Source organism: Sesamum indicum, linkage group LG5 (genome assembly GCF_026168435.1).
Source record: "Sesamum indicum cultivar Baizhima isolate 11 linkage group LG5, ASM2616843v1, whole genome shotgun sequence".
Taxonomy (NCBI): domain Eukaryota; kingdom Viridiplantae; phylum Streptophyta; class Magnoliopsida; order Lamiales; family Pedaliaceae; genus Sesamum; species Sesamum indicum.
The window spans coordinates 3,823,791-3,845,602 of record NC_142661.1 but is presented as its reverse complement, the minus strand read 5'-3'; the positions used below and the strand labels follow the sequence as shown (position 1 = coordinate 3,845,602).

The 21,812-nt window shown below is 37.2% G+C and overlaps 3 protein-coding genes across 4 annotated transcripts; 1 reads left to right on the top strand and 2 right to left on the bottom strand.

Moving 5' to 3' along the window:
- Positions 1 to 5: 5 nt before the first annotated feature.
- SPP1 (Phosphatidic acid phosphatase (PAP2) family protein) lies at positions 6 to 2,891 on the bottom strand. Its single transcript, XM_011080499.3, has 8 exons — positions 2,548 to 2,891; positions 2,346 to 2,441; positions 2,132 to 2,206; positions 1,908 to 2,038; positions 1,615 to 1,718; positions 1,384 to 1,512; positions 906 to 1,021; positions 6 to 637 (listed from the first exon to the last, which is right to left on the bottom strand). The coding sequence occupies exons 1-8, from the start codon at positions 2,707 to 2,709 to the stop codon at positions 227 to 229; spliced, it is 1,224 nt and encodes a 407-aa protein (XP_011078801.1). The 5' UTR covers positions 2,710 to 2,891; the 3' UTR covers positions 6 to 226.
- A 9,414-nt stretch (positions 2,892 to 12,305) lies between these two features.
- On the top strand, positions 12,306 to 18,716 carry LOC105162478 (DEAD-box ATP-dependent RNA helicase 37). Of its 2 annotated transcripts, none has more exons than XM_020693786.2 (7): positions 12,306 to 12,469; positions 12,865 to 13,667; positions 13,776 to 13,859; positions 15,426 to 15,668; positions 16,129 to 16,296; positions 16,864 to 16,977; positions 17,879 to 18,716. In XM_020693786.2, the coding sequence occupies exons 2-7, from the start codon at positions 12,915 to 12,917 to the stop codon at positions 18,353 to 18,355; spliced, it is 1,839 nt and encodes a 612-aa protein (XP_020549445.1). In that variant the 5' UTR covers positions 12,306 to 12,469; positions 12,865 to 12,914; the 3' UTR covers positions 18,356 to 18,716. The 2 variants fall into 2 exon arrangements, with proteins under 2 accessions (XP_020549445.1, XP_011078806.1); XM_011080504.3 differs by lacking the exon at positions 12,306 to 12,469 and adding an exon at positions 12,494 to 12,605.
- Positions 18,717 to 19,385: 669 nt separating this feature from the next.
- On the bottom strand, positions 19,386 to 21,453 carry LOC105162477 (Ubiquitin carboxyl-terminal hydrolase family protein). The gene is made up of 2 exons (XM_011080501.3): positions 20,966 to 21,453; positions 19,386 to 20,516 (listed from the first exon to the last, which is right to left on the bottom strand). Exons 1-2 carry the CDS (start codon positions 21,407 to 21,409, stop codon positions 19,683 to 19,685), a joined length of 1,278 nt encoding a protein of 425 aa, XP_011078803.1. The 5' UTR covers positions 21,410 to 21,453; the 3' UTR covers positions 19,386 to 19,682.
- Positions 21,454 to 21,812: the final 359 nt, after the last annotated feature.

The window sequence follows — 21,812 nt, the reverse complement described above, 5'->3', positions numbered from 1 at the left end:
CAGCCTGATAGAAGAGCAGAAGCAACTCAGCTTCCATTGTGAAGAATTGTAAATTGCACCAAAATTTGGATACGTCACTATACAATAAGCATCTTAACACTAGCTCCACCTACATTTTTGGTCATACAGCCTAAACGACCCTTCACCCCCACCTGGAAACCACAAAATGAAAGTAAAAAAAAACAATAAAGAAGAAATACGACTGCTATACAACGCAATCCAAGCATCACAAGCCCAGGTGAGAGAACACAGAAGGAACAAGATCAACGACAGACCAGGCAAGACCAGCGTACTGAAGGAGCCTTATGCCTGTATCAACATCAAATGAGGTCTGCTTGGAGAAAAAGAACACTTTCTGGAGATAACCCAATTGCTTTATTTCGTCTGACTTCTTATCAGCAGGCATTCCATGTAAGGCAGGTATATAGCTTGTTGATCTTACTGGGATTCCCAGAGTATTTGCTAGAATGGGAAGAATCCATTTCGCAAGAGCCTTGCTACAGAACTTAGCAAGAAGGATCGTTGGAATTCCCAGTAGTATTCTACCAACAAATGCAAGGAAAGTAAGCTGAGGGGAAAATACGCGTGGAACATTTTCATGGTGAAACTGATGGAATGTCTGGTGGATGCCGATCACCTGGATAACACAATTTCCAAGTAATGAGTGGAAAGAAAAGAAGCTGGGAGTGCGGGCAGTGTCTAAACAACTTTTCATGTTACCATGGAATGTTAGAAAGCTAACACCTAAAACTTTATGTTGATTAACATCATGCTGCTCGCATTAACATGAATTTGGGAGGACACTGTTTCAGAACAATCGTTGTGCTACATTAAACCAAATTACACAAAAACCATTTAAACTTGCATTGGAATTATAGTTGTGTTGAATAGGAAAATCAGCTTACAATTCCCAAGGCAACACCATTGAAGGCTGTGTGATACTCAAAACTTGGTGTTGGAAGTTCAGGAGTTGGGTAAGCAAACAGTAATAAGAAGCTTAGGGCGGTCCAGAAGGATACAACTGCAGACAAAAGATTTCTCAAAATTAAAAGATCTTAACAACAGCATCAAAACATGATACGTATATAAATGCATCATCCAAGCCGTAAATTTACAGTAAGCATTGAGCATGACTACGTCCTCTACATGTTTTCGCTAGTCTATCCATAAACAGACCCTTTAGCATGTTTATAATTAGTGAATACATGCTTAAAGAATTATCCAAAAGTAAGGCTCTCTTTTGTTTCTGCATTACTGCCATTTTTTACCAGGTCCCAGCAAACATAGTATTGGAAACTCAATTTGGAATAAGAAGCTTGCTAGTTATTTCCTCAAATTAATAGGTGCATAAGAAGCAATGTTTAAAGGAATTAGCATCCGTACCATTTTGACCTGAAACTACGAAATTGTCAATGTATTCAGAAACAGAAAGCCACATTGCCAGGATCCCCAATCCCAAAGCCAGACCACCAATAATATCGACCAAGCTGTGCATTCCAAGGTATATCCTTCCTAACAATATAACAAGATTTAGTATGGGAAACTTTATGGAAATCAAACATGACTTTAAGAATAACAAACCATTAGAAATTTATGCGATAGATTGAAACTCACCCAATCCAATGAGACCAACAAACAAACAAACCATGGCAAATCCAACCACCTCTAAAAAGACACCATTACTTCCATTATAGTCCAGAATGTAGTGTAATAGGTATCTGGACAAACACTCAAGAAGTTTAGACAGCATGGGAAGCCAAAAAATGAGGCAAAACCCCAAATAGTAGAACGTGCAAAATCAAATTTCAGATTGAAAAAAAAAAAAGAAGAAAGCAACCTGGAGTCTGTCATCTCTTAATTTAGCCTCAACAAAGTTTAACTGAGAAAGTGCAGGAAAGTCTTATTACCCTGATAAGCAAACGGTATTAAGAGTGTGCGACGAAGGTAATCCATATTCCATGGCATTCTCTTCCTCATCTTTGGTGGCTGTTACTCTTCTAACAGGTGGACAACTGGGTCTAGGTGCTGACACCACATCCTTTGAGCCATGAACATAGATGGAATTATAAAACAGGACACCCGAATACGACAGAGCATTTGTACAGAAAATCAACATTTGTATCAAAGATACCTTTATACAGTTTCCCACATAATCACAGAAGGCCATCAAGAGAGTCATTTGCCGAGCCAATTTGCAGTGCCCAGTCTAAAACACAACCAAAAACATAATGTATAAAGAAAAATTGGCATACCAGTTCACAAATAAAAAATTTCGAACTCCTCTAGAAAATGCAAAATAGAAACACATACAAAATATACATATGAGAGGGTGTGAGAGGGCATACCCAGAAAAGCAAGGGGAGAAAGGCAGTATAAAAAGGCACAGAAACAACACAGGATAACCCAGAAAACAAGGCATCCAAATGTCTACGCTGGTATTTCTGCAAAACCCAGGAAAAAAAAACACTCAAGATCTTATTAAAAAATACATCAAAAAGTTCCAACCTTTAAACATAATTCTTGAAATAAACACATCCAGAAACAAACCTGGATCTTGAGAATAATGGGAGTGCCAGATATGACAAGGCGAGAAACACATGGCTGTGTAAAAGATCTGAGGTATTGCGTCACGTTCAAAATTGAAGAAATCGAAATCCACAATGCTATTCCACAAAGAGAGAGTACTTGCCACCCTGTTATGCTTTCCATTTATTTTCTTTAAACTCTCTCTATGACCTTGGACGTATTCTCGTTCTCAATTCTCCCCCTGGAAGAAAGAGAAGGAGATTGAAGAAGAAGACTAAGAAATGATATGATCTGTGAAGAAATTTCAAAGACCCACTACTGATTAATTGTCAAAAGATGAAACTTGTGTGGCCCTTTGAAATAAAATCCTGCTCTCCTGTTGATACACACAAGAATGTCCGTTGTTTGATTGTGTAATTTAGCCTATTAATTTCCATTTTTACCCCTATCTTTTATTAAATTAGCAAAAAATTTCTTTGTGTTTTAGAAATAGAAAAAAAATCTTTCCTATTTTCAAAACCCCAACAATATATATATATACATGAATATAAATCTTAAATAATTATAATAAATTATAATTTATAAATTAAATACTTTATTAATTTATATTATTTTTATAAATGACATTTATATTTAAATTAGTATTATATATATTTTTAAAAAAAATTCAATATGTATCAGATCTGGGATGATAATGACACTTTTTTGTTCGACCGTCGCCCTTTATTTTTTTGTGACGGTCATCACCCTCTTTCTTGTTGCTAGGCAATGTCGTCGTTAGATCGGAGACGGCGAGGGCAGGGCTTGGGAGTGAGGGTAGGCAGTGGAGGAGTAGTGTTTTTTTATCTTTTTCTTAAAAAAAAAACATATATATATAACATAACAATTTATTTTTTACAATTTTTAATTATTTATATATAATTAAAATTATATAGAGGCATAACAATCAGACGATGTAAAGATTTAACGCCATTATATTTTAAAATAAAAAAGGGAGCGTGTACTGAATTAAAAAAATACAAGGGGAATTTTACCTATTTTTAAAATAAGAGAAATTTTTTCTGATTTTTAAAATATTGGGAGTTTTTTATAGTTGGAGTGTTAAAATAAATGAATAATTAGATTATGAGGAGAAGGCGAAGCTTCGTTGGCATTGTAGCTGTCAAGTGGCGTAGAATCAACAGCTCAGACCACTCAGCAGTCGGCTTTTGACCATTCAATTTGCAACATAAATAGTAGAACGTTTAATCGGCAAATCGCACTTTTGTACTCCCGCTATATAATCTCTCATTTTTAGTTTCAAATTTTATGAGTAGACATTTATAATTTCAAGACTCTAAACAATAAATACTTTGGTCATTTATCATTAACGGTGTGATTGGTATATAGGAATAAATAGAAATAAAATAAGCATAAGTTTATTTTTTACATCTTTGATCGATATGCTATACGTATGTGAATACTTATTTTTATGAAAATTCTTATTCATTTAGATAAACAACTAGTCATTTAATTATTTTCAATATATTGGGAATTAAAGTTCTCTCTCTCTTTTTTTAAATCGTCTGCCTGAAAATTATAGAAAAATAATGAGTCTTGAGTTGTAAAAAAAATATTTAAAATAAAATATGTGATATTATATAACAACGCACCCCAACTTGCAACATAGGTGCTTATCCAGTTGGTACCCGCTTTCCACACGTCTATCAGTAGATGACGACAGAAAATTTCTTGATATGTTGTAGTACCATTCCCAATAACCTTGTTTTGTTTCTCTTCTATTGGAAATAGGTGGCCTCTATACAATCGTGTTATATCATCTTTGCCATCGAGTGATGTATTGTATGTGTTGCAGGTGACAATCTGTGCCCATGTGATTTTTACGGGAGATCTAATGGAGGCTCATATCCCTGATATCCGTCGCTTCTGGAATATTTTGCCTCATCCCGAATTGGTAAAGAACTTGTTCGGGATAATGCATTTCAACTATTGCGTAGAATACCAATGGACATGATGACCTCCACAACTGGGGTTCAAATCAGCTGCATAAGCCATAATGACATCCTAGTCCATGTCATACGCCTGCCAGATGAACTGTAATAAATAAAAAGATGTAAATTAATACACATTAAATTCACAGTATAAATATATGTATAATATTAAAAATAAGTTACCTGATCTGCCTGCATCTCATCCAGTATTTCTCTTATCACCCAGACAGTTCCCCGTACTGTTCGGGTGAACGTGTGCTAGCAATTCCAAGTAGCACCATATGGTGCTGCTGGGAGCTAGCGATTGTAGTCCATCCAGACTTGGCCCATAAATAGTCGCTCTGCACCAAGTTCAAAGCAAAGTGGAGTAATCCGCGACCATGTCCAAATCTGTACGAATAATACAAATATATGTTAATAAATAATATTCATAGCAAAAGAATTGTGTAAGAGTTATTAAGTAAATTTTACCTGCAACAATTGCAGCGCGCTACCAATTGCTGCTTTGCCTTTTGTGCTGACATTGCATAATGCACGATATAAAAATGCCAGCACAACACTCCCCCAACTATAGTTCCTGGTTGTTTCTATATCTTCTAATTTTGAAAGAAAGTAATGATACCAGGTTACCTGAGGAATTTGGGCACATCATTCCCCCCAAGAGAAACAATGCAACAGCATGGGCGTACTGGACGACGACATCGTGGGGAGTGTTTTGAGTGATATTGACCGCCGCCAAATGAGATATAATTCCTTGTGTTTGCAGTCTTGAACCCTTGAACGCATTTGCATTTGGGATAAAGCCTAAATAAGTAAGGCAATATTCATGTCATTGTTGTGTTGTGCGGTTGATATCAACTCCAGTCACCGGCTCGCCATCTATTGGGAGTACCCATATTATTTGAATATCTTGTATTATAATTGTGACTTCCCCTACACGAAAATAAAAATTGTGCGTCTCCGATCGCCACCTCTCCGCATCTGTAATTGAAGGCGTCCGCATCTGTAAATTCCATAAAATCCTATTTGGTGTAAGATTTATTGTACACGTACGGAAAGATTATTTTGTTGAAAATGAGTCCATAAGGTACCATCCGCACGCCGTGCCTGTAGTACGGCATCTAGGTCACAGGGTCGTACACAGAGTGTCTATCCATTTGTACAAAAAATTAATTTGTGTAACCCCACACAAAATATTTGTAAGAATATAACACAGTAAACTCTTATGATTGAAAGTAACACGAGATGTTTGATTTGAAAATGCTTGAATGAGTAAATCCCAGCCTTTTATAGACGTTCGGTTGTCAAATTTAAATTTAATATAATGCTGACAGGTCACATTGATTGACCCATCACTGCGAACATCGCCTTGTAATTAAATAAAACTAACACATCGTTCAATTTTTTTTATATAAAAAAGTTGGTGATAGGTTCGATTGCGTGTATAAATAGCTGGGCTTATGTGCTTCAAACAGATAGACGCAACAACCCATTCACTCTTTGCTATCTCAAATACAATCATGCATTATTTCTCTATTTCTTGCTAACTATGTCTACTTCATCTTTTTGAATTGAAGTTTTTGTGTATTTTGGTGGTGAATTATACAGCGATGGATTGTCTCTTCTCGCATTGAAGTTTTTGTGTATTTTGGGAGTGCCCATATTATTTGGATATCTTATAGAGTAATTGGCCGAGTTAATGCCACCAGTGAGCTAGCTCTGAACGAACACCGAAGAGGAAAGAAGCACAAGTCAAAGGAAGTTGCATTGAGAGCTCAGAATGTTGCAAAAAACTATAGCACCGGACTGTTACCAAAGAAAGCTACCAAGTAGATGTGCCAGGTAGGAGTCTCCTCTCAAAAAGTTATGAATGATCATAACAATAGGAAGAAACATATCTAGCAAGAATAATTGTGCCTCATTGTATTTTTTATAATTGTACAAAAAAATATATACTATTATATTTGTACACTTAATTATAATTTTTTAAATTAAGACAATTTTAATATTATAATTTTTTGAACTTTACTATGTTGTTAAAAAATTAATTTTATATAATTAACTTATAACAAAATTTAATTAAATGAAATTTAAAAATAAAAAATGGTCCAAATCGTGATTACAAATCACGACAAAACGTGACTTGGGTATTTTTGTGGAAAAAAAAAACTATTTTTTAGTCGAGTCGTGATTTCAAATCATGACTCGACATATTAAGATTATAGTATTATAATAAATTATATTAATATAATTTTTTTTATAATAAAAAAATAAATAACCCGGTAATAAGATGACAATATTTTCAATACAACTTGTAATATAATATAATACAACTAAATTTACATTATTCATTGTTTATGAAAAGTAATTAGATTAATTAAATTAAAGATTCATTTGTTAAATATAAAATAAAAAGCTTGTAAAGTATTAAAAATATTGTATTTTTTCGAAATAAATCATGAGATGAATAGTTGTACAATTAATTTCTCCATGAATTTTTTTCAAAATTGAATTGTAAATTTTCAATCGCAATAATAATAGTATGTGTTAGTTCATTATAAATTATTACACTAGAAAAAAATGACTATTGGCTACAATTTTAATAACTATGGATTAAAAATTATGGTAAATAATTGCTAAAATTTCATTTTTGGTCCACATATTAGGCCATATTCAATTTTTATCCCACTTATTACAAAAATCTCAATTTCAGGATAATATCTTTTGATTTATCTCAATTTTGATCCCACCGTCAGATAATTGACGGAATATGTTAGTTGCCGTTAAAGAGGCGCACATGCTTCTCATGTGATGCGTATTTGGGGAGAAAAAATATACCAGACTTGATAGAAAAGAGGATAAAATTAAAAAATTGGGATTCCTCCACCATTTTCTCTCTTTCAACCCAAATCTAGTTTCAATTTATGAAAAAACGGCGTCATTCGACTTCTACAATCGAAAAACCCACCAATATGCACATGGGCGAAAAAAATCATATATGGGCTCCTTTGCAAAATGAACAAAATAGAAGAATGTGAATTTGTTGCACAAAATGGAAAAAGAGGTGGCCGAAATAAAGAAGAAAATGGAAAATCGCTCAACTTTGGGTCATGAAGGTTCATTCTTCTAGTCATAATCTCTTCTTCTTAGCATCTGCAACAGGTGATTTGAAAAACAAAAACAAAAAAGGGTTAAGATGGGTTTTTGTTAGGATAGATGGCCAGAAAGCCAATTAGATTGGTCTAGATGTAATCTGTTTTGACAATGTTCGACATTATGTAATATTATTTAGTGAATAAAATGAGTGTTTGGTATTGGTCTCTTTCTTTGTCATGCTCGTTCTATGTGTTCATATTTACTCTAACATCACAACAAAGCCCACAGACTATATAGACAATCGTGCAGTTTTTTCGATAAAATGTAAATTTTATTAAATAAAAAAAAGGAGGGGTACATAAGTACAGTACATCGATCATCAACTAGGTGAATTCCTCGACAGGCCAAGGAATCCACCAAAAATGATAAAGTGTGCATGTACTAACAACATAAGGAAGATGTACTTGTGAAGTATAATCTTGTGTTTGGTTCGGCATATATGGAGTTAATTGAAACTAATCATCTTGAGGCGGTTAAGGCATATAATAATCTTGAGACGGTTGAGGCACGTAATAATCTTGAGGTGTATAAACTGTAGAAGGACCAGCTATATCCACCACAATATCATAACGTTCAACTGAACTAATAGACATTCGACTAGAACTTCTTCTTTGCTTGTAGGATGTTGTGGGAGTATCATCGGATGGAGAAGCAATTTGTTGTGCCTGTTGGGTTATGACTTCCTTGATAATACGTAACCCATGTTAGAATCTATCCACCAATTGATTATATAAAAGAAAATTTATCATAAAATTAATTTTATTTTATTACTAATCATTATTTTCTAATTATCAATTATGTTAAGGAACTAAAGAATGACAATTCTATTGCCTTGTAATTTGTTGGATAAACCAATTATAGAAATGCTATTCAATGCGTTTCATTTATCTTCTTTATTCCATTCCTCAAAATTCGTTCCATTCCTACGCACCAATCATGCCCTAAGGCCCTATTTACTTTGATATACTAGCATGTATAAGAAAATTAGTATAGATTAATATGATGTTTACTTTCTTGTATGGAGGCCCTGTACAAATCTATATATTGTTTCTCTTGTATAAGTAATATCATCTAAGGAGGTGGTATTAAATTAGTACAAGGCTAGCATCTTTTTCCAATTTGTGTTAAAAAAGTGACAACAAGTACATTTTTTGTTTCTTCCATCCATTTTGGAGTCTTGGAAGTGGAAGTCTTTCATCTTTCCTTCTACAAGCTTCGTCTATCGTCTGTAAGATTCATGTTCTTGCCTCCTTTTTTTTGATTTCACCGAAAACTTGAACCGAAGCTGAAAAATGTAAGAAAGATGCTCCTTTGAATTTTGGAGACATATTTTTCCAAATTTTTGGTGAACTCCATTTGATTTTTAAGTTTTGTTTTTAAAAGTAACTTTCCAAAGTTTTGGGAAAAAAAAAAAAAGAAGGATGACTAGCTTCATTTCTTTAAGAAAAGTTGACGTAGCTTTCACATATTCCCGCACGGAACCTGTATGCTTCAATTTTCGCAATGCTCGCCTGGCATTGTACTAAACATTCTCCGGGAAGAACTGCTCTCGGATCGCCTCCCGAAGAAGGGCCAATGTATCAAGCCGCACTTGATGGGCCTATATCTCCGCATACTTGGTACGCCACCACAACTTGGCATCACCAGTCAGATACATGATCGCAGTCGACACCTTCCTTGCCTCGTCCTGCACGTCTGCCGCAAGGAAGTACTGTTCCATGTCAAAAAGAAAGTTCTCGACCTCCTTCTCATCACGAGCACCGCTATAGGCTTTCGGTTCGGGAATTCGAAGCCTAGCACCGGGGTCATGAGCAACAACAAGGGCGTTACCCACTACACATTGGAGTAGACCTATCTAAATAGACATTTGTTCCATGTGCCGCTGTATATCGGCAAAGCCATCGCCTCCAAAGGCACCAACCATCTCTTGGATCACCTGCCGACATTCGTCCAGCTCTGAAATTCAACACCGTGATCTCAGATTCCAGGGAAGAGACCTTCCCCTCCAATTCAGTCAACCGGGAGTATCCGTCCTCTGGGTTCTCAGCTCGCTCGCTAGGCGATGTTGCATGTCACGGGCTCTCCGCATCTTGCCCCGACACTCTCGCAGCAGGATTTATTTGGGTCACAGCAACCCGCGTCGGCCCTATCTCGGCACGAGGCTCTGATACCACCTCTCATGAGGTGCCTTCCGCAACGCACACCATGTGGCTAGTAGTCCGCTGACTACTTCCGCCAATCGCAATACACTCCCGCTCGGCACTAAAGCAACGCGCCGACAAGAATCACAATAATGAGAGCAACAACAGCAACGACAGCAAATTGCACAAGCAATTTCAGAAAGGAGATTTTATTGAACTGAAAAATGCGTATATAGTGGACAATGATGCTAGAGCAAGGGGATCGCCTTGAGGGGGACTCTAACACGTCACTAAATCAAGCTTCTTGAACTCATTCCCCCCTCTATTATAGGCTTAATAAAGAAAATCCTATTGAAAGCAATAGACATTAAAAAGATTAAAAAACGCACCTCGGGAAGCTTAACATCCCCTGAGCAATCTAAACAAAACAAAGCAAAGTAAAAAACCAAGCACCTAAAACTCTAAGACTACGGAAGTCCAGCGTCTGTCGGTGAAGGTTGATTGGTAGGCCATGTAGAACGGTTGAGTGGCCGAAATGCGTGTCAAGGGTGCCGAGTGTGCAGGTGGCCCTTGACACATTGTGAAGTTGGTAAAAAAATCAACTCTGCGGCATGAGTAAAAACATCCCTTGAGGCAACACCCGACGAAAATAAAGCATAAAAGAACGAAAATAGAACTTATCAAGTGTAAAGACAACGTTCATAGATGCGAAATACTGCCTAGTTACATACCAAAATATTGGAGCATGTGAGTCGGAAGAAATTCATCCCAAGTACTAAATGTTGAATTACATACCAAAATTTTCGACCATATGAGTCAGAAGAAAATTACCCCTTGAAGCAGCATCCATATAATCAAAAAAGAAAAAGAAATCAGTACGCCACTCGACTTTCCCCAAGGTCTTGGGGGGCTTCATCACCATAAGTAAAAGTTGTTAACTCTTCCCCATCCACCTCGAAGCCGAGAAGAGGCAAACCCCTCCAGAAAAATTTACACCCCAAGTAGGGATAGAAGTAAAAGTACCTCCCATCATTGATAGCAGAAAACAATATGGTGACTGATTGCACATCCACAATATATGAAAATCTTCTAGTGTAATGTGGATTTCATCTCTTGAAGATGATGTCGGCGTAAAGAATGACTAAAACGAATACCATAACTCTGAATAACCTCTACTAATAGAGAGTGAGAATAAAATTGACAAAAAATACTTGATGGTGGAGTGATTGAGGTTTCTACTTCTACCCTTTTGACTTGGATTCAAAACCCATGGGACGCGATATTGTGCGCCTCCTCCCAGAGCGCTCGAGGACTCGAACCTCGGGAGTGCGAGCTTGCCAGCTCGAGGCACCTCTTCTACCGGGGATTTCCTCCAGCTCGAGGCACGAGCTGGGCACCTCTTCTATCTTGAGACTGGTGCCTCGAGCTAGACTCTGGGAATCCTCCAACAAAGTGCCTCGTGCTCAAGGTGCCGCCCGCTAGCTTGAGGCACCAATCTCGACTTGACGCCTAAATCCGGTTCGAGGGCTTGGATTATAAATCTTGGACTTATTAACTTATTCAATATATGACTCAATAGTTGTCCGAAGTAAATTAAGGCCCTAGATACTTCTTGTGTGTTCTTACTCTCATATGATTTACTCATCCTAGTAACTCTTCCAAGAGTGGGTGGTTATATAATGTATGTGTTGGTGGTATCCATTTATTTACAATGGTAATACACCCTCTCCAAAAAATTCTCTCTCTATAATTAATTTCAGCTGGTGAGTATTGTGTCGAGAGTAAAATTTCAATTTCATCCTTTCATTAAAATCACCACCACATCAATTATTACATATTCTAAGATTTCATTCAATTTGTTGATTTTGAATAACTTCAAAATTTAAATCCCAATTTAGTTAAACTTAATATTTTCGTACTTTGATTGTATAAATATAGTATTTCAGATTTATATTCTTTGAGGGTCGACATCCATATATAATCATTTCGTACTTAATTAATATATATAGGAGCTATGACTTGAAGAAAGAAAAAATAATTAATTGTAATGTATCAAAACATGATATTATTAATATAAGAATAATATTTATGAGTAATATATTTTTTGAATTAATTTAAATAAATAGTTAATAAGAAAATATATTATTGAGGAAAAAAGAGGAATGAGAGGAGAGGAGGAAGGTAGGAGGTGGTAACGTGAGTTTGAATTTTATCTGCGGAAAGTGAAAAAGTAACAAGAGGAGATTGACGACAGGGGAAAGAGAAGTAGGAATATATATTTAGGATTGATTATTAGAGTTGATGAGTACATACGTACACGCACACACACATACGCATACGCACACACATACACATACGCATACGCATACAAAGAGTAGTTGTTGTTGTAGTAAAATAAATTGTTGAAAAGAAAAAGAAATTAATATTATTATTTGTTTTGTTGTCCGACTCCGACCGATTAATATTATAATATATATATATATAAAAGTAACTCCAACTCTCCTTCTCTCCCTTCTCTCGCCTGCTGCTTCTCTTCCTATATTTTCTCCCCATTATTTTCTGGCTAGGGTTTTCAAAATTCTTCTCTTTCTACCAAAACATCATACACCCACCCTTTACTTCTTTCTCTCTCTACTCCTCTGCATTTACACTCAGGTAAGTTGGTTGGTTGGTTGGTACCTTACTGTGATGTGCTTTCTGCTTATCTATATACGTCTCTGTCTCCCTGCCCCATACATTCTACCGGACACGATCCAAATTGTTGTCTGTTCATCTCTTTGTATGTGACCCTGTGAGTTAGAGCCACACAGCAACCCTGAGAATCTTTTGTAGAAAAATCATTTTCTTCACTATTCACCCACTGCTCCGCTGTTTTTATATCTATTTATTTCCATTCATTTTTTAAGTTTATTTTATAGGTTAGATTGCTTTGATTCGTTTTGATCCATGATCTAACTTTTATACTTGTTTCTGTTTCCGGAACAATGGTTTTGAACTTTGATATATGAAAAAGTTGGTAGTTTAATTTCTCACCACTCTTGGGATCGCAGGTGTTGTGTATTACGCTGAGATCGATCTTTTGAACAACTCTTCTGGGAAAATGAGGACTTCATGGGCGGATGCTGTTGACAATGTAGCTACTGGATCTTCCGATAATGCTGGGACTAGTGGTGGAAGTGAACGCTCATCAGCTCCCACCAAGCCTGCCTATGTTCCTCCCCACCTTAGGAACAGACCTCCAGCAGCGGACCCACCTGCTCCTTCACTTACTGGACCACCATCCGTTAATGACCGCTCTGGTTATGGCGGACCCACTAGTGGGTCACGATGGGTTGGTTCGAGGTCTGATTATGGACGTCAAGGATACGGTGGTGGTGGTCGTGGCAGTGGTGGTTGGGGTGGCCGAGGTGGTTGGGGTGGCAGGGAACGTGAGGTCAACCCTTTTGGTAAGGATGATGTGGATGCTGACACAGAGGCCGCGTTTAATGAGCAGGAGAATACTGGCATTAACTTTGATGCATATGAGGATATTCCCGTGGATACAAGTGGGGATAATGTGCCGCCACCCGTGAATACATTTGCAGAAATAGATTTGGGGGATGCGCTTAATCTGAATATTCGCAGGTGCAAGTATGTGAAACCAACCCCTGTCCAGCGACATGCAATACCAATTGCCCTGGCAGGACGAGATCTGATGGCTTGTGCTCAGACTGGCTCAGGCAAGACTGCTGCCTTTTGCTTCCCAATTATTAGTGGAATTATGAGAGGTCATTTTCCGCAGCGACCACGTGGTGTCCGCACTGTATTTCCCTTAGGTCTTATTCTTTCACCAACAAGAGAACTCTCAATGCAGGTGGGCATGCCATTTTATGAGCATTACTTCCACACCATCCCTAAGATTTTTTGATATCTTTCCTCTGAAGTAGGAAATTTTGACAGCTCAATTGCATTTGATCTGCAGATACACGAGGAAGCTAGAAAGTTTTCCTATCAAACTGGTGTTAGAGTAGTTGTTGCGTATGGAGGAGCACCAATAAATCAGCAGGTTAATTTGGCATTTTATTTAATATATATTCATTTCCATTTAGGGTTCAAACATGAGTTTGATGCATCTTTTATGTTTGAGGACTGAAGCTAAAGTGCGTGGTTAATATGAGCACTGGATGTATGTGTCTACAACTTGTAGAAGTCTCTTTTGGAGCACCATTTAATTGATTCCCAAAGTGAAAATACACATGACCATTAGTACACTTGGAAAAGATAATTTAGTGCATTAAGATCAAGAAGCTAGCCAATTGTAATGCACTACATGCATTTCCATGAAAAATCTCTTTTTTAACTCTCTCACGCTAGAGAACACACACACACACATGGAGACAGAGTTTTGAAGATTTCTCTGCCTTGTTGATTACTTATTTTGTCCTGTTAAGGTGATAATTGCTAGATCTATATAGGTATTCTAAGTTCAAGTTGAAATATTTACCAAAGCTAAGTGAGAAGTTCATTGAAACTTTGTATCACATACTGTCTCATTAGATTTGTTAATGCAAGTTCATTTGGTTTTCATGTTTACCTGCTACTGCTAGAGTATACTTACTTATTGTACTCTGATTGATTTATGGTTGAAAAATTAATTTTTCTTCCTGATTTTTTGAGTTTGTAGTGAATATGTAGATGGACTTTTTAACTTTACTTCCATGTATTAGTTTTTTTTAATTGAATGAATATCAATACCTGAAGATATGTGTGTGTTTGTGTTCAATATATGTAAACAACTGCTAATTTTCAACATGATTTATAAAGTTCACTGTGGGATATGTAAGACTATAATTGGCTTCAACTGCTGGCTGTGCCGTAGCTTAGTCCCACAAGAAGTTTGTGAGTAAGTGATTGTCTGTGTAGCTTTATGGAGATGGAGGAGCCGAGCATCATTTATGACGTTGCTCTAGTTTGTACATGGAAGTATAATCTCAATCCTCTCTCTCAGAGATTTTGTAATTTGTCCAGAACCTGCCTATTTTGCTGATTTCTTATTTCGCAATTGGTATTTTTTCTTCTAAAATTTAAAATGGATATATTTGGCCATTCTTGTCACGTCTTGGTTTTAACGTAAAATATTATGCTATCTGTTTTCTTGCTGCTGATTTGGGCATACATGATGGTGATTAAATTGGCATAATCTGAAAATGTGATACTCCAAGGGGATGTTTACTATTTATAGCTGATGTAAAGGATGCTGGAGGAAAAACAGTTAATTAACTAGTTATATCATCATTGTGTTCTCCCCCTTAGCTATTATTAAAACGACTTGAAAGCCCATTATCCAATGCACTCGGCCCTAAGAAAAGTGACGCAATTTGGTTTGAAACAGAATTTTGTTGGTGTCTTTCTTGACCATTTTATTGTACTGCTGCATGCTGATTGAGGATTTTCAGGTTTAGTTTGCTGTTTTTGAGTCAGATACTTCTATAGTTGTCATAAGGATTCTTTTCTTATTATTTTGTAAAAGTTGGGCCATTCTGAATATAGATGTCCTGCCACATGCCCATGTGAAGTCTTTGTTATAATTGTTACTATGTACAGGTGACCGAATGTATTAGTTTCTATGCAGCTACGGGAACTTGAAAGGGGAGTTGACATTCTGGTGGCAACTCCTGGAAGATTGGTTGATTTGCTTGAGAGAGCCAAAGTCTCATTACAAATGATAAGATATTTGGCTCTTGACGAGGCAGATAGAATGCTGGATATGGGTTTTGAGCCTCAAATCAGAAAGATAGTGGAACAGATGGATATGCCTCCTCGTGGCGAAAGACAGACAATGCTGTTTAGTGCCACTTTTCCAAAAGAGATCCAGGTCATTTTTATAAATGTTTTCTAGTTTTCTCAACTTCACTTCCCCACCCCCCTACTGAATTGTACTTAAACTTTTTTATACAAAATATTTACATGTTAGAAGAATCAGCTTTTGTTGTTGGTTGGGGTGGAAACTGGGCACCTTTATATTGTAACATTTCCAAATCTAATCTTTGATGTTAGGCATTAAGTAACTTGTTAATTTCTAGCTTCGACTTTTAGAAAGAAAAATTGAGAAGAGCTTTTAGGGAAGGAAAGCGGACTTAAAAATTAAATGAAGTTATCCAATTTCTGGAAGAGTACGGACATGATTGCATAATTGTGTAAGAATTGTTTTGTCATCTGCTGTATCCTTTACTAAGAATTGGATGTAATGTAAATGGAAGGATGCTGCTGTTGTCATGGATATCATTACATAGTTTGTCAGTAATCTTCTGAAATCTCATGCTGTTGTTGTGCAGAGAATGGCGTCCGATTTTCTTTCAAACTACATCTTTTTGACAGTTGGAAGGGTTGGTTCCAGTACAGACTTGATTGTTCAAAGAGTTGAATTTGTTCATGAGAGTGACAAGAGAAGTTATTTGATGGATCTTCTTCATGCGCAGAGGGCAAATGGAGCTCAAGGAAAGGTAGGTTGATGTTCTGGTGAATATAAATAATTTATTTTGTTGGACCTTTAGGTCTTATTTATATGGTTAATTGATCATAAGAAGACTTATCTAATTATCAAATTAGTAAATTTTATTTGTTTTAATTGTTTTTGGTTTATTTAGGTCCAGTTTCTCTCCCCCCCTCAATACATAACTTACCTCTGAAAATCCATGAATTTAGAATCAATTCAGCTTGCTAATCATAAATTGATTGTTCATTGTCGACAAAGTCCATTTCGAACATGTTAAAGATATAAATATTTTATTCATATTAATGAGTAATCAGATAAAATCTGTTGTCTAACTCCTCAACAGCTAAAGGGGCAACTTGTTTGGCCCATTTAGTTTTTGGCTATGATGTTGAGTTTCTAGTAGTATTGTCCTTCGTGTGAGCAGTTTCTCTTCCAAATAATGTTAATTGGACGGTTCATCTTTCATATTTACTTTTTTGGCTTTCTCTATATTGGGAACTGTCTCCTCTCTTTATTTGATTTTCCATTTATGTTAAGAGAATCTCTGATTCCTGATTGTTGCTGATTTTTGCAGCAAGCTCTTACTTTAGTATTTGTGGAAACAAAGAAAGGTGCTGACTCTTTGGAACATTGGTTATGTCTTAATGGTTTTCCTGCTACCACTATTCATGGGGATAGAACACAACAGGTAAGGAGATGATGCAATTAAGATACTTATAATACTTTTCCTGTCATTTTTTATTAATGTGCTTGAGATATTTAGTGAGCAGAGTGGACATGAACTGATCTTTAAACCTACTATACTAATATAGTCAATTTGTACAATTAGTTCTATTCATTTGTATTTATCGGCTTTTGGGGTAACCCAGTCATTTAGTGTGGTGTAATTAGTTTTGCATAACTAAGCACTGGACGTAATTCTAGGGCACCTTAGTTGTTGGTAATGTGATGCTTTGAAATAGGAGAACGTGCTTGTTGCATGAAGTCTGCAAAGTTGTATCTGTTGCTACAAACCTATGATGTCCATTGTGTGGCTTTCTATGATTTTTCTTAAGCCAAAAAGTGGCTACTGGAACCGGAGACCTTAAGAGGGCATCTCCAGAGAGACCCGGAGCCCTTTTTGGTTTTCTTCTTGAGTTTCATTTCCAGTGACTGTGTGGCTTTCTATGATTTTTCTTAAGTTGAAAAGTGGCTACTGGAACCGGAGACCTTAAGAGGGCATCTCCAGAGAGAGCCGGAGCCCTTTTTGGTTTCCTTCTTGAGTTTCATTTCCAGTGCATTAGGACATCTTTTTCCTGAGAAGTGAAAAATTCTTGCAAGCTATTAGAATGATTGAGCCACACTATTGAGGGTTGTGCTGTAGTCCTCATGATGTTGTCATGCGAATGCATGTTAGCCAATGGATTTTCAGCTGTTTTCTTCATCACGGTCCCTTGCTCTTGAATGTTTTAACAAGGGTAAAAATTTGGGTGAAAGGTTGTTCATACAGAATGTTTGCATTAAGCCTCATCACAACCTTAGTTGCACTTTTGTTGCTTTCTTACCACCTATGTATAATTTATGGGAATGTGGTGGATTTGTGGTTGCAGGAAAGAGAGTTGGCATTAAGATCATTTAAGAGTGGAAATACACCAATATTAGTTGCAACCGATGTGGCAGCTCGTGGTCTTGATATTCCACATGTTGCTCATGTTATCAACTTTGACCTCCCAAATGACATTGATGACTATGTCCACCGTATAGGACGCACGGGTCGTGCTGGAAAGACAGGATTGGCTACAGCATTCTTCAATGAGAATAACATGTCATTGGCAAAGCCACTAGCAAGTTTGATGCAGGAAGCAAATCAGGAGGTACCTGATTGGTTAACTCGGTTTGCGAGTCGAGTTTCATATGGAAGTAAAAATAGGCGTGGAGGTGGACGCTTTGGTGCTCGTGATTTTAGAAGGGATTCCTCATTTAATAGGGGTGGGAGTGGTAATGACTATTACGGAGGTGGCAGCAGTGGCGGTTACAACGGTTATGGTGGAGGATATGGTCCTGGGGTGACCAGTGCGTGGGATTAGTGTTTCACTATATGCTTAATGTTGTCGTGCAGAGTATATATAATTTTTCATCCATGAAAAGAATATGGTTACTAACTTGTGTAATCCACTTGGGATTACGGGAGAGATGTGATGGTAGCAGAGTACATAGTTACTGACTGCTGATAACTAGGGTTGATCCCTTTCTGAAAGTCTTTTTATTTCTGTATCGCTTCTAACTGCTCCTGTTCTAAATTTACTTTCTGCTGGGATGGAATCTTGATGTAGAGCATGTAGATGATGGCCTCCAAACGTGAGGCATTCTTGTGATGATTCTATAGGAATACACGTTTCTGTTTCTGTAGTAAGTTTTTGGCTTAATGTATTGCTCCATACAATTTCACTAGGGATCATAACATTACCAGGCATTTGTGTAGCATTTGGTTTAACTTACAGGGGGTCGGCGGTGATGGCTGACAACAAATTTGTTTCCACATAGGTTCACCTTCTCTCAGTCAAAACAGTGGCCTGTATTTAAGCATAATTTCTTGCTTATATTGATTGTAATACCAGGAGGACAACTTCAATATAGCCTCAGACTCTCTGGCTACCACGTCTTTCTTTTGCCCAAATCTGCTTGAAATCATAGTGAAGCGAAGAGGAGCTGGACCCTTAACCAAGTTGATGTTATCAGAAAGGCAGAAGCGAACGGAACTCATGTTGCCAAAAATCTCAAGAGTAAAACTGCCACTACAACAATGCCAGTCAATTGATATAAATAATATTAGGTCAGAAAGAAGCACATCTTCGTTGGTTGAATTATACGTGCAATGTGCAGTAAAGATCAGTTAACTGCAAGGAAGAAACTTTTGCAATATCATGAAGATACTGAGGCGGTAAAATATTTCAGCGTAGCGAATAGAGCTGGTTTGCCATATCACGTCAACTTAGGGGCTTTTTTGAATTGGTTCAAACCCTAAAAAATATGTCCAATTTCTTCCCAAGCAGACACCTCAAATCTAGAGCCAATCACTTAAGATGGGTAGAAAAAGCACCCCAATGCTGCAGGCTATTTGATAGCAATTCACCAACAGTGTTTCCAACTAGTTTATTCTCCATACCATCAAGAAGTCCAGCACTTTGTTCTGCTTGGGAACTTACGCAGCATATATACATGAAGATAGGACGAATAGATGACAGACTTTCAGGTGAACTAACATGGAAAAGAGCAAGCCAAACTTTGTCCCAGCTCAGAAAAAAACCATCAAATACTGAATTACCATAATAATTCAATTATATTTTCCTACCTCAGGAGCTCATACGCTTCTACTACTGGCACAAATAATTTCGTCTACAGTTAAATCAACCGCTAGTCCTCATCAGAACCACTTTCAGCCTCTGAATCATTATATTCATCACCCACTATGATTTCTTCTTCATCGCTTTCTTCTTCTCCTCCTTGGTCTTCTGCATTATCAACTAAACTGTCAAGATGAGGTAACATGTCTGCAGCTTTGCTTCGATAAATTAACCCAGTTCTCATTACGTAGTGAAGTTTATCCCTGTGGCGAGCAAGAGGATGTGGATCAACTAGTCTACCACGGCGATAACCCTCTCTCAATGCCACAGTTGTAGTCTTGCATTTAAGTGAAAGATAAAATATCCCAGGGTATCTTGTAAATATACGAGTAAACTTGTGAGGAAGATTTAATTCTTCTCTCAAACTCCTCAAGTAATTTCTTTTAGTCTTTTTGTAAATGGTCAAGCTTAAAAGCTCATGCAACACCCCAACAACCCTTTTCTCCATAAGCTCACTATTTGGGTCAATTCCCATTGAATCCTCATAGGGAGAAATGTAAGGCAACTTTTGAAACTCATCCATCCATGCTCTCACCTTCTTCTGTGCCCCATAACCCCTTGGGAAACTCATCGGAAACTCTAATGCTGCCTTTCCCCTCTTGAATTCCCTATAACCAGATATGGCATTGTTGTCATCAATGCTCCCACCTATACTCTTCTCATTCAGCTTCTGCAACATAGAAACAGAAAATTCTTCCCGCCACTCGACAAGCTTCAAGCAATTCAATCCATTAGTTGCCTTGACCAACCGAAAAAGATCTGGATACTTTCTAATTAGGCTTTTGTCGTAATCATCTGGCAGTCCTAAGTCCCATTTCAATGGATGCAAAGATTGCAACGGCAGCTGAAACATATAAAAGCATAAGCGATTGAGATCAAACTGAAGAGAACTTGAGCATAGCTGTCTTGTAAAACCAGAACACCATCAAATACAAGGATCAGAAGCAGAAATATTATGTCGCTTGTTTGAAAAGTACTTGTTTTAACCATACGCATATTTCCAGTTAATTAACAAAACCTCAAGAGTAATCATACAACTAAAACATTGGTTACATTCTACTCGAATTCATTTCTGCAAGTCCCCTGCTTCGATAAAATATATAACATTCCAAACAATTATGCTTCTTCACGTCCACATTTATATGAAAATCATAAATAAAACACAAAGCTTCTTAACTCGGATTTACCTAAAATAAAGAAGAAAGTAAAAATGACTAGAAAAAGCTAAAATCTTTCATAAGGAAAGCCACCATCACGCACACAGAGATACAAAGGGGAGAGATGAATATATACCAATTTATTCCTCGTCATCATCAGAACCCTGCAAAGCCGCTCCACGATATCACCTTCGCACTCCTCAAACACTCTAATTTCCTTCTCTTGCATCATATTTCCCAACTGGGTCAACTTGAAACACGCCAAAGAGGGGTACTTGGGATGAGGGTACTCCTCGAAAAGCGTGGGATACCTCCGGATGAAGCGGAGGGTTGGGACGGTGAGACCCAGCAGCTTTTGAGAATCCAAAAGTGATTTTGAGGTTAAGTAGCCGGCGGGAGAGCGGAGTATGGCATCTTTTATAAGGCAAGCAGCCTTAATGTCGGTTTGGACGTCGATAATGTGATCCAGTGAGCGGTTTTTAACCCATTTTAAGCGGACTTTGGCTATTGTACGATAATGATGAAGATTATGAAAAGGGAATTTTGTTAACGAAGAGAGTAACCGCGCCTTTGAGTTCATCACTGTATTCTGCGAATTTGCAGAGGGAAAGACAGTATCGAGCTTATGAAGAAGGCAGGTAGGCTTTCAGAGGCCCAATTTGTGTGTAATGGTCAGCTATTGGGCCTTCGTCCTTTTTTTTTTATTTTCCTATTCTTTTTGGTGTGTGTGATTATTACAATGTTGGATTTGCTTAGAAGGAATGAATTTATACCTCTTTTGGTTTTCCGAGGTAAAACTTCCTTGGCTATTTATTTAATCTCATTACCTACTAACTAGTAACTATATTGTATTTAATCAACACCAAGAACATTTGTATTTCTCCTTCTTAGTCAGTCAAGATTCAAACACATGCAAGGAAAAACAACTTCAACTGCACCTGGTATAGGCATCCAATTCTAGAAGACCAAACATCAACAAGCAT